The sequence below is a fragment of the Grampus griseus genome (genome assembly GCF_964374135.1).
Source record: "Grampus griseus genome assembly, chromosome: 19".
Lineage (NCBI taxonomy): Eukaryota > Metazoa > Chordata > Mammalia > Artiodactyla > Delphinidae > Grampus > Grampus griseus.
In genome coordinates this window covers 7,878,091-7,888,866 of record NC_139013.1, presented here as the reverse complement: position 1 = coordinate 7,888,866, position 10,776 = coordinate 7,878,091, and the positions used below count along the sequence as shown (strand labels likewise).

The 10,776-nt window shown below is 55.2% G+C and overlaps 1 protein-coding gene across 1 annotated transcript; it reads right to left on the bottom strand.

Moving 5' to 3' along the window:
• Nucleotides 1–2,189: 2,189 nt before the first annotated feature.
• On the bottom strand, nt 2,190–9,453 carry KDELR1 (KDEL endoplasmic reticulum protein retention receptor 1). The gene is made up of 5 exons (XM_082676888.1): nt 9,174–9,453; nt 8,405–8,505; nt 8,004–8,162; nt 3,986–4,238; nt 2,190–2,929 (listed from the first exon to the last, which is right to left on the bottom strand). Exons 1-5 carry the CDS (start codon nt 9,262–9,264, stop codon nt 2,895–2,897), a joined length of 639 nt encoding a protein of 212 aa, XP_082533014.1. The 5' UTR covers nt 9,265–9,453; the 3' UTR covers nt 2,190–2,894.
• Nucleotides 9,454–10,776: the final 1,323 nt, after the last annotated feature.

Genomic DNA, 10,776 nt, shown 5'->3' with positions numbered 1-10,776 from the left:
GATCCTTGTCTTCAAATATTTGAATGCTTGTCTTAGGGAGCCCCGAAACTAATTGGAGACTCGTGCTTGGGCCACAAAACGCTCCTGCCTGCAGGGACCCAGCAGGTCACTCCAGTGGGTGAAGTACCCATGAAGCAAGTGGGGGGGCAGGGGCCGAGCCTGGGAAGGGGCAGCCTTCACTCAGCACCCAGCGTTCAGTACCACAGCCCGGGGGTGTCCAGAGCAGCGCTGTCCAGGACTTTCCTAGTGGTCTGGCGGTTAGGACTCCACGCTTCCACTGCAGGGGGCACAGGTTCGATCCCTGGTTGGGGAACTAAGATCCCACATGCCACGATGCAGCCAAAAAAAAAAAATTATAGAGCAGCGCTGTCCAATGGAAACAAAGTGTGAGCCATGGGGGGCAGCATTTAAACTTACCAGCTGGCCACGTGAAGAAAAGTAGAATGAAACAAGTGAAATGAATTTTCATATATTTTATTTAACCCAGTATATCCAAAATATGATCATTTCAACATGTCATCAGTATAAAAAATTACTAGCCAGGTAGCTTACATCCTACTGCACTAAGTTTTTGAAATCCTTCGCCTGTTTTACAAGGACAGCACATCTCAATTTGGGGTCACCACATCTCAAGTGCTAATGGTCACTGTATTGGATAGTGCCGCGCTAGAACCTTCTAGTTTTTCTAGAACAACCAGACATCCGTTTCTTTTTATGTGGAATTAGTTGGCAAGGAATACAAAAAAAAAAAGCTTAATGTTAGGCTGGCCAAACCAAACACACCCACACAGGGGCCACAGTGGCTGCAGAGCGTTCATTTACAAACTGGGAAAAGCAGTGTGAGTTGTGGGGAGGCAAATGTGGGCTCCGTGGTCCCCTTTTTGGGTTTCCTGTGTGGCAGTGCTCAGGGTGCAGAAAGAAGTAGGCCGTGGTCCCTGTGGGCACTGGAGGAAACGGCAGCCATGCGGTGGAGTGGGCAGGGTTCCGGCATGGCAAACGGGAGGACCCAAAGCTCTGGTCCTCGCTCTGTCACTAGCTGGATCACCTGGAACGTGTCACTGAATCTCTCTGGTCCTGAGCGGGGCTGGCTGTCAAACTAGAGACTTGGACCAGATTTAGATTGATGGTTTGAGGGCTGCGTTCAAAGAGGTGCCCCCTCCCGACCCTGAAATCAACCCAGGCAGCCCTGCTCCTGCATTTTCCATATGAGGCTTCTGGACAAATTCCTCTAAACAGAAGGTCCGTTGGCTTAGCTTACAAGAAAGAAAGAAAAAAAACCTTTGAAAAACCCCACAGCAGTGGGTAAACATACAGGATCCAGCAGCAGAAAGCCAGGGTACCAACCCCACCCCTGTGGCTCACCCGGCTAAGCCTCGACTTCCTCCGCAACAAAGTGAGGGTGCTCTGAGGGTCCCACGAGCTCACCCGTGTAACGCACATTGCCTGGCGCTTATGAGACGCTCGGAAACGCCAGCTACCTGCCTCCTGAAGCTTCCAGAGCCATCCTACGGCAGAACTGGAGGCGGCTAAGGAAAGTCTCAGCAGACATCTAGGGCATTTGGCGAAATCAGGGCGCAAAACTCCAAAAGGTTACAAGGGCCAAGCAAGTAAACCAAGTGAAGGAAACAGGCCAGGTGTGAAGCCAATCTGGAGGGAAACATGGAAAAGATTTGACTTTCCTTTGAACTTCACAAAACCACAGAACAACAGCGTCAGCCCAGTAAGAGATGGTATCAAGCCCTCAGCCAAGTCCTGGGGACTTGGTGATGGAGGGAGGGAAGTTCACGTCCCAGCCATTCACTCCAGCCATCTGCTCCCACCCAGACACGAGGACCTGGCATTGTCAGACTCATGGGGTTCTTTTCAAGAGAAGCCAGAAATCCCAATTTTAATGTGAAAATCTGGTTTTTAAAGGCTCTCTAGGGAGAACTGTCAGGGAAGTTCTGTGCCAAGATAAGAAGAATCTTCGAGATCTTTTTCCTCCACAACCTCTTCCCTGGTGGAGTCATGAGGAGTCAGGGTGCAGCTCAGAGTCTCAGGAAGCCCAGTTTCTCATCTCCCTGCTCCTCTCAGGCCTGGATCGCCTGTGGATGGCAGACGGGATAAAGCAGAGGCAGAGAGAGGGGCCAGGGTGCCGGGCGGACCCCACAAACGCCAGAGAGAGGGCAAGGAGTAGCCAAAGAGAGGCATCGTTTTCCTCAGTTTATTTCAAGAGAACAAAGAATCAACCATCAATTCTGTACAAAAACATGGCCATAGAGCCACGGTGACCCTTGGGCCAACCCCCTTCCCATGCGCCCCTAAATTGCCAAAAAACAAGGACGTGACCAAAAAACCCAAACTCTGGAAAAAATTATTATGAAAAATCAGGGGAGAACTTCCCTCCCCTCTTCCCTCTCCCCAATGCAGAAGTTTGGGGGGGGGATGGGAGGTTGTGTCCTTGACAACGGTGGGAGGTCTGGCAGGCGGCTGTCGGCAGATTTAGTGTTTGGCAACCAGTGGGGCTGATGGGTTAGGATCCAGAAGGAAGCCAGGGGGCTCGGGGGAGGGAAAAGATCTCCAACCCTGCCATGCCCCACAGGACACTCGAAAACAGTTTATAAAAATTGGGGCCAGAGAGTAGAAAAGAAAGGAGTCATCAGAATCAAAACCTAAATAGTGGAAAGATTTTTTTTTTTTTCTCTAAAAGGCAAAAAAACTACAAACAGCCCAGGTCCTGAGCTGCCCCAAGACTTGGGTCCTCCACTGCCCCCTGAAACCTGGCAGGAGCAGGGCTGGGGAGTACCGAGAGGTGGGTTCTTAAAAAAGTTCCCCTGGATGGGAAGGCTCTTCGTCTTTCGTCGCCTTCCTCTGCCTCTCGCAGCTGCCCCGGAGAGGGATGGCGAGGACCAGGGCTACGCCGGCAAACTCAGCTTCTTCCCCTTGAGGACTGGGGGGAGAGAAAGGGGGGTGGGCGTGACCAAGGAGTCCCTCGTGGAGGGGACAGCCTCCCACGCCCACAGCAGGGGCTTGGATGCTGGGCTGGGCAGAGATGCAGGAGGGGCAGCCCCAGGACTCGGATTATCAGCTGTGGGTGGGGCCGGGGACCAGGCTCCCGGCCTAGGGGCTGAGCCATGGAGCCCCGGAGGAGGCCCTATTTCCCCTAATGCTGGCTGCTCCCCTTCCATCCTGGAAGGGCTGGAGGCCTTGGCTCTCGGGGGGCGCTGGGGTCAGAGGGCCTGGCAGGGCTGGCTGGGCGAGACCACCCGCTTCTGCCCTCCCAGCCTTAATCCTCAGGGGGCGTGGCTGCCTTCAGGCCTCTGTCCTCCTGTCTCCTCTTCCCTTCACACTGACTAACTGAACTTCCAAGGTCTTTGCTTTAATCATCGTCTCTAAAAGGCCTCACCCCGACCACACCCTCTCCACGTAAAGTAACCCCCTCACCCTCCACCATTGTTCACCAACACATCCCTGGTTCCTTTCTGTCACTGCCCTTCTCACTGTCAGCAATCATCTCTCTTGTTTATTCACCACCTCCCCCGACTACAATACAAAGGGAGGGGAGGGCCTTGTCCATCTTTTCTCCTAAGCTCGTATCCCCAGAGCCTAGCCCCGGCCAGGGACATAGACAGTGCTCCATAAATTTGTTGGTTGAATGAATGAATGAATCTTGGTGGGCCTGAGTCCCTGAGGGTAAGGACAGAGGTCCATGAGCAGAGAGGAGGCCCTCCCTTCTCTGAACGCTGCTGGGGCCTGGGAGACGGGAATTCTGGATCTGTTACGGGTGTGAGACTGAAAGACTTTGGATATGGAACCTTGGGGCAGGAGGAGGGCTTAGGACACATTCCAAGAGAGGAAAAGTCAGAGGCCACCCCTGCCTGCCCCTCTCTTTGTCCTGTCTCCCCTCGAGGGATACAGGGCTGGGGAGATGAAGCTGGGGCCCCAGGGAGGGGGGGAGCTGGGGAAGGAGCAGGCTCCCTACCGGCCGGCCCCCCACGCTGGCTACCTTTGGTGATGTAGAGGTAGAAGAAATCACAGTAGAGGACCGTCTGGACCAGGCCTGCCACGATGGCGATGAGGTCGAAGAAGCCTTCGAAGTGGTAGCGCCAGATCCAGTTGAAGAGATAGAGCGTGCGGTAGACCCCCAGCGCAAACAAGTAGTGGCTGGTGATGGTCTCCGCCTCGCCCGTCTTGCTCACCATGAACAGCTGCGGCAGGATGGCCACGGACTCCAGGTAGATGGAGAAGGTCCAGAGGATCTGCGGGGAGGCCGGGGCGTGGGAGCAGAGGGCAGGACGAGGCGGGAGGGGACAGGGCAGAAGAGAAAGGTGAGGATGGTGGACCTTGTGGCTACAGGTGCAGTGATGTTGGAGAGTGGGCGACAGGTACCACAACGCCTGCCGGGCACTCACTGTGTGCCAGACACCGCTTTCCTGCCCCACCTGTATTCTCTCGTTTAATCCCCACGATGACCCCATGAGGGAGGTACTATTATCAGCATCCCCTTCTTTTTTGTTGTTTTGTTTTTCGGTTGTGCCGCAAGGCTTGAGGGATCTTAGTTCCCCGACCCGGGAGGGAACCTGGACCCCGGCAGTGAAAACACCAAGTCCTAACCACTGGACCACCAGGGAATTCCCAGCATCCCCTTCTACTGATGAGGAAACCGAGGCCCAGAGAGGGTAAGAGGCTTGCCCAGGACGTAGCTAGGAAGCGGCAGAGCTGGGATTTGAACCAAGTGTTCTGAGCCGGTGTTTGTGAGCGCTTTTAATTTACACCCCTCCCAAGGGCAGCGCAGGTTGGGATCTTGGCTGTGAGATGTCCCTTCTGTGAGATCTTGGGCAAGAGACCCAGATTCTCGGAGCCTCTGCTTCCTCACCTCTAAAATGGGGATGATTCTGGGAATTCCTTGGCGGTCCGGTGGTGAGGGCTCCGTCTTTTCACTGCTGAGGGCCCAGGTTCAATCCCTGTTTGGGGAACTAAGATCCCACAAACCACATGGCACAGCCCTGCCCCCCACAAAAAAAGGGGATAATTTTCCTGCCTTGGTAGGGGCGACATTCAATGTGCAATCTTTAGAGACATAAATCAGACTGTGTCACTCCCTGGCTTAAAACCCTCTTGTAGCTACTTCTTATCACATCCAGAATAAAACCCAAGTTCCTAACCTTGGCCTTCAAGGCCCTCCTCAATCCAGCTTCATCTTCTACTCCCTCCCCTCGCCCTCCAGGGTACAACTACCTGGGCCTTCCATCTGGTCCTCCAACACACCAAGCTCCTTCCTGCCCCAGGGCCTTTGCACTTGCTGTTCCTTCAGCTCTTCCCCCAGACAGTCACATTCTGCCTCTTCCACCTCCTTCCAATCTCAGCTCATCAGTCACCTCCTGAGAGAGGTCCTCCCTGACCATCCTTCCCCCTGGATGGTCACATCCCCTGTCTTATCTTCCTCCTGGCAGCTCTGACCAGACTGTGAGCTCCGTGAGGTCCAGGAGCCTACATCTTGGGCACCCTGTGGGCCCAGCACCTGGCACAGTGCCTGGCACATATTCGATGCCTGGATGAATGCATGAGCGATTGGAAGCAAGGTCCCCAAGTGCTTGTCACAGGCCATCATTTAGGGAGCAGTGACAAGCATCATTTGTAAGCAGGACAGGGCATCCCAGGAGGGAGAGACGAAGAGATGGCAGGCAGCTGTCGGCCCCTTTTCAGTCCTCAGCTCCCTGAAAGTCCCACCTGGGGTGAGTTGTGATCTGCAGACCCACCGAAACCTCCGCTCAGACAACAAAGCCAGCTGGCAGGTGTGGTTCCTCCTGGGTTGTTTTGGTTTGTGGGAAGGAAGTGGGGACCTTCAGGATGTATTCCTAAGAACTGACGTTTATATAGCACTTACTACATCCAAGGCACTGTTCTATGCACCTTATGGGTATTAACTGGCTTATGCCTTAACCCTATGAGGTAAGTCCTATTGTTATCCCCCTTATACAGATGAGGAGACTGAGGCCCACGGGATCAGTAACTCGTCCAAGGCCAAACAGCTAAGATGTGGGTGGAAACAGATTCCTACCCAGGCAGCTAGACTTCAGGGCTTGTTCCCATAATTACTCAGAATCCACCAGCGAGGTTCTTAGTATATCAGGTTAGTTGAGGCTCTCGGGAAACATACCCATTAAATTGATACATACCGATTGTTAGCCTTGGGGAGTGGAATCATGACCTAAGAGGAGAGAGAAGGTCTATTGCATTTTACTTTATCTATTTGTGACGTCTGAATTTTTAAAGAATTGTTTCCTTCTATGATTAAAAAATAATTTTTCAGCATGCACCTATTGATAGCATGGGCTTTGAAAGCAGGCAGACCTGGGTTCAAATTCTGTGAGGTCTCCCCTCTGAGCCTCACCTCAGTCCTCCAAGAAATAGGGATGAGTATGCCCACTTCCCCAAGAGGCCGACGGATCAGACGGGATGATGACGGATTTGGAATGGCCAGCTCAGAGCAGGACACACAATTGGTGCCAATACTTTGCACAAGTGACCTCCCCACCTCTGAATGAGGGAACCACACAAGCTGGAGTCAAGAATCCTGGGTCCTGGTCCGGCCTCCTCCACCTGGAGCAAGCCCCACTGCCTTCCCCCAGCCTCAGTCTCCCCATCTGCAAAATGGGCCCAGCTCAGCGGGTGCTCCATGCAAGGTGATGCTGATGATACAGTTGCAAAGTCCAGGCCCCGCAGCCAAGCTTGGGGTTCCTGCCACAGTGCAGTGCCGCCTCCCTCTGACATTTCTGGGACCCCTGGGTCAAAGTCACCCCCAGTCACCCTCAGTCAGATTTGTCTAGCCTGCAGGGTGCTTTTAGAAATAGATCTGGAATCTGTAGCCAAAACTGTAAAGTTTTCCCTCAGGAAAACTCCTGAATTGTGGCTTGTGTTGAAAACATCATCACATCTGGCTGCTCAGTGGCGGCTTGCAGAATCTTAGTTCCCCGACCAGGGATCGAACCCGTGCCCCCTGCCTTGGACGTGTGTAGTTTTAATCACTGGACTGCCAGGGAAGTCCCAGGGCCAGCTTCTTACAAGGCAGGAGTGAGTGGTCCTGGGGGAGGAAAGACTGCTCTGAATTTGATTCCTGCCAGCCCCAGGAGGCCTTAACCTTCCAGATTTAGCAAAGGCCCTCTCGAAATTCCTCCCAGGATTTAGCAAAGGCCCTCTCGAAATTCCTCCCAGGAATTTGTACAGGTCCCACCAAAATGCCATGCAATAAAAACCATGACAGCTAACATTTAGGAGTAAAAGGATCCACATGGTCCTAAACACTGCAAGCACTGAACAAACATGGACCGCACTTCCTACCTACTGCCAGACACTGTGCTTTACCAATATTAACCCCTCATCAAAGCCTATGAAGTAGGAACTGATTATCCCCATTTCACAGACAAGAAAACTGAGGCACAGAGAAATTACATGACTTGCCCAAAATCTCACAGCTGCTAAGTGGGCTTCAAATCCCAGTTCTCTGGTTCTAGAGTCTCTGTGTCTAACCACTACGTGATGCTGTCTAATCTCAGTAAATCCTCACAATGACCTGATCTCGACTTTACAAATAGGGAAACTGAGGCACAGAAAGGTCAAGTTCCATGCCCAAGGTCATGCTAATAGAAAGTAACAGATCCAAATCCAAGTAGCCTGGCCCCTAAGAGCCCCGTTTCCAACTCCTGAACTATTCATTAGGCCAATGACTTTGGAAGAGTCATTTCAACTCCCTAAGCCTCAGTTTTCTCATCTATAAAATGGGGCTGCTATGAAAAGTAATGAGTTAATGTATGTGAAATGCTGAGAGCAGTGTCTGGCACATAGTGAGTGCTGCTGCTGTTACATTACTATCATCTGACTCCAGAGCCCCTGTTTTGAACTTTATGTCCTAAAAGAAGGAAGTCTGAGCAAACCCTACAGAAGGAAGCCTCTGAGTGGGTCCACTGTCAACTGCTCTTCTCCCACAGCCCACCCCACCACTACAGACCCTGCAGGTGGCCTACCTCTAGAGGAGTAAAGTCATGGTTGACCAAGAACGCCAGGATGGCCGTGGGGACAACAAGGAATTCCACTCGGAACGTGTCGTGGTTCCCATCGTAAGTGGCTTTGAACTTGCTGTAAATCATCCAGACCGTGGTGAAAGAACAGGCGATGTAGACCACCTGTCGAAGGGGAGGATGTGGAGGGTGCTTCAGCTCCAAGCACAGGGTCCGAGCCCCCAGTAGACTTAGACCCAGCCCCAGGAGTCCAGGCCCCCAGCCTCTCCTCCCTCAGGCTTAGCAGTCTGGACCCCTAGCCCCATCCTCCCTCAGACCCAAAAGTCTGGGACCCATGTTCCCTCCTCCCTCGGACCCTCCCCGGCTCCCCCCTCAGGAGGGCTCGGCAGGTTAGGAAAAGCCTTTACCTTCATGCACGTGTTGTAGAGTGAGATGTAGTTGGTGAAGAGGTCCAGGTAGCGGGCAGTGAACACCACAGCAAACAGGGCCTGGCTCTTCCCCGAAATCCCTGTGGTCCAGAGAAATGGGGATGGGGGAGGCTGAAGGTGGGCTGCACGGCCAATAAACCGAGGCCCAGGGCCCCGGGCGAGCCAGAGGGGTTCTGGAGTGCAGCTGTCCCTGGAGGCCTCCCCAGCTCCCCCGGCCTAAGCAGGGCCTTTTCCCACGGCCCACAGCCAGGGGGCAGCCCGGCCCCAAAGCTACTCCAGCCCGAGGCTCTGTCCCAGGCTAGGCCTCGTGGCCACCTCCGGCCCCCTCAGGGTCCTCCCACAGTCCAGATCCAAGGTGGAGCCTTGGGAGGACCCCACTTGACCTCAGCCTTCCGGAACAGGTCGCCTACCTCCCGCTCCCTTTCTGGCGGCCACAGTCCACGTCACCAACTCTCAGCCGCCTCCCTGCCTGCCACAGCTCCCTGTTCCCAGCCCTGGGAACCCTAAGGCCACCCAGATAGGGGCCGGGGGAGGCTGAACTGGGTTCCTGGAGCCACCCCCACCAAAATGGATGCATCTCCAGTTTGGGGAAAGGAGCTGACCCCCTGGTGACCCCGGACCTGGAAGGGGGATCCTCAGCAAGCAGTGGCGGGGAGGAACCCGTCCCCCTATGCCTCCAAACCCTTCCCCGAGTCCTGGACTGTCTCCCGCATTCTCCCCCCTTCTCCGGCCCCGGTGGGCGTCTCACCGGCACACGAGCGGGACTTCCAGATTTTGAGCAGCAGCAAGATGATGGCTAGGAGGTGGGAGAGGTCTCCCAGGAATCGGAAGAGATTCATGGCTGAGGGGATCTGGCAGGGCTGGGCTGGAGGGAGTCAGGCTGAAGGGGGGCTGCCCCCCGGGGCTGCTGTTCTGGCCGGGCGGCTGGGCTGGGGGGCGGGAGAGGTGCCCTCGGGTGGGCTCCGCTCCGGGGAGGGGGCTCTGGGCGGGGTCGCCGAGGCCGGAGCTGGTGGCCGAGCCAGAGCTAGGAAGAGGGAGGCCGGCGGGAGGGAGGGGGAGGAGTCCGGGCGGGAGGCTCCGCCCCCGAGGGCGGAGTCCCGGCTCTCCAGCGCCCTCTACCTCGCACACCCCCCCACCCCCACCCCCGCTTGCAGAGTTGGCGCCGAATTTACCCCCCTAAGGCCGCCTCCCAGGAACTTGCGGGGTCGCTGGGATCCGAAACTCGCAAATCCGGCACCAGTTCCCCCAGGCAGTCCGTGCCTCTCTGTAAAGGTTGCAGCCCAGCCGCACAGATTCTGCCCTTGACATCGATTCGGGAGGCAGATCTCTGAGATTTAAAAATCTTAGACAGGGACCCAGAGGCTGGCTTTTCAGGGGCCTCCAGCTACAATGCACTCAAAAGACAAGAGAGCAGTCCCCAGTCCCCCTCTCAGACTCAGAAGTCTGGGTCCCCAGCACCTTCATCCCCCAGGAGCCAGGAGTCCAGGACCTCAACCCCCTCCTCCCCCAGGACCCAGGAGTCCAGGACCCCAGCCCCTCCTCCCTCAGACCCAAGAGTCTAGCCCCCCCTTCCTTGGGGCTTAGGGTCCCACCCAACAATCTTGTGTCTCAAGCATCCTAGACCCAGGAATCTAGATGCACAATGCCTTCCTCCCTATGGGACCCACAAATTCAGGTGCCCAGTCTCTTCTTTTTCAGAAATGTAAGGCTTCACTCCTGCTCTCCCAGACCCTGGAGTCAGCAGCCCACAGCTCTGGCTCCAGCCCCTCCTCCAGAGCTGCCCCCTCACAGGCACACATACACACCCTCAGGAGCCCAGGTGTCCTGCGCCACACTCCACCACAGCACTTTATAGAAGCGCTGGGCTTAGCCTCTCTAGCAGGAAGGGCAGGAGCTGGACAGCTGGCCTTGAGGGCCAGGAACAGGCTGTGTCTAGGAGGGGACACACATTGCTTTCCTCCTGGATGTCTGAGTACCCACGGGTGATGGATGTCAGGGTCCGTCAGTAAAAGAAGGAGTACAGAGGTAGTAGTTTCCTCAGATTGCTGGATGGATTGGGTGCCTGAGGGTGACATCCATCAGTCTTGGATTTTGGGCCACTGAGGGTGGTTTGTGTTAAGGGGTCAGTTTGTCTGAGTGCCTAAAAGGGACTCAGGCCTGGAGGAGGGGGCCCAGATTACTGGGTAGCAGTGGAGAAGGGAGCTAGGGGCTTGGACTCCCGGGTCTGAGGGAGGAGGGGGCTGGGGGCCTGGACTCCTGGCTTCACCATGGAGACCTAGTTTGCAGGCCTGGCCTTCCGGGGCAATAGAAGCCAAAAGATGGGTCCTAGCATGGTGGAGAACCAAGTCTGG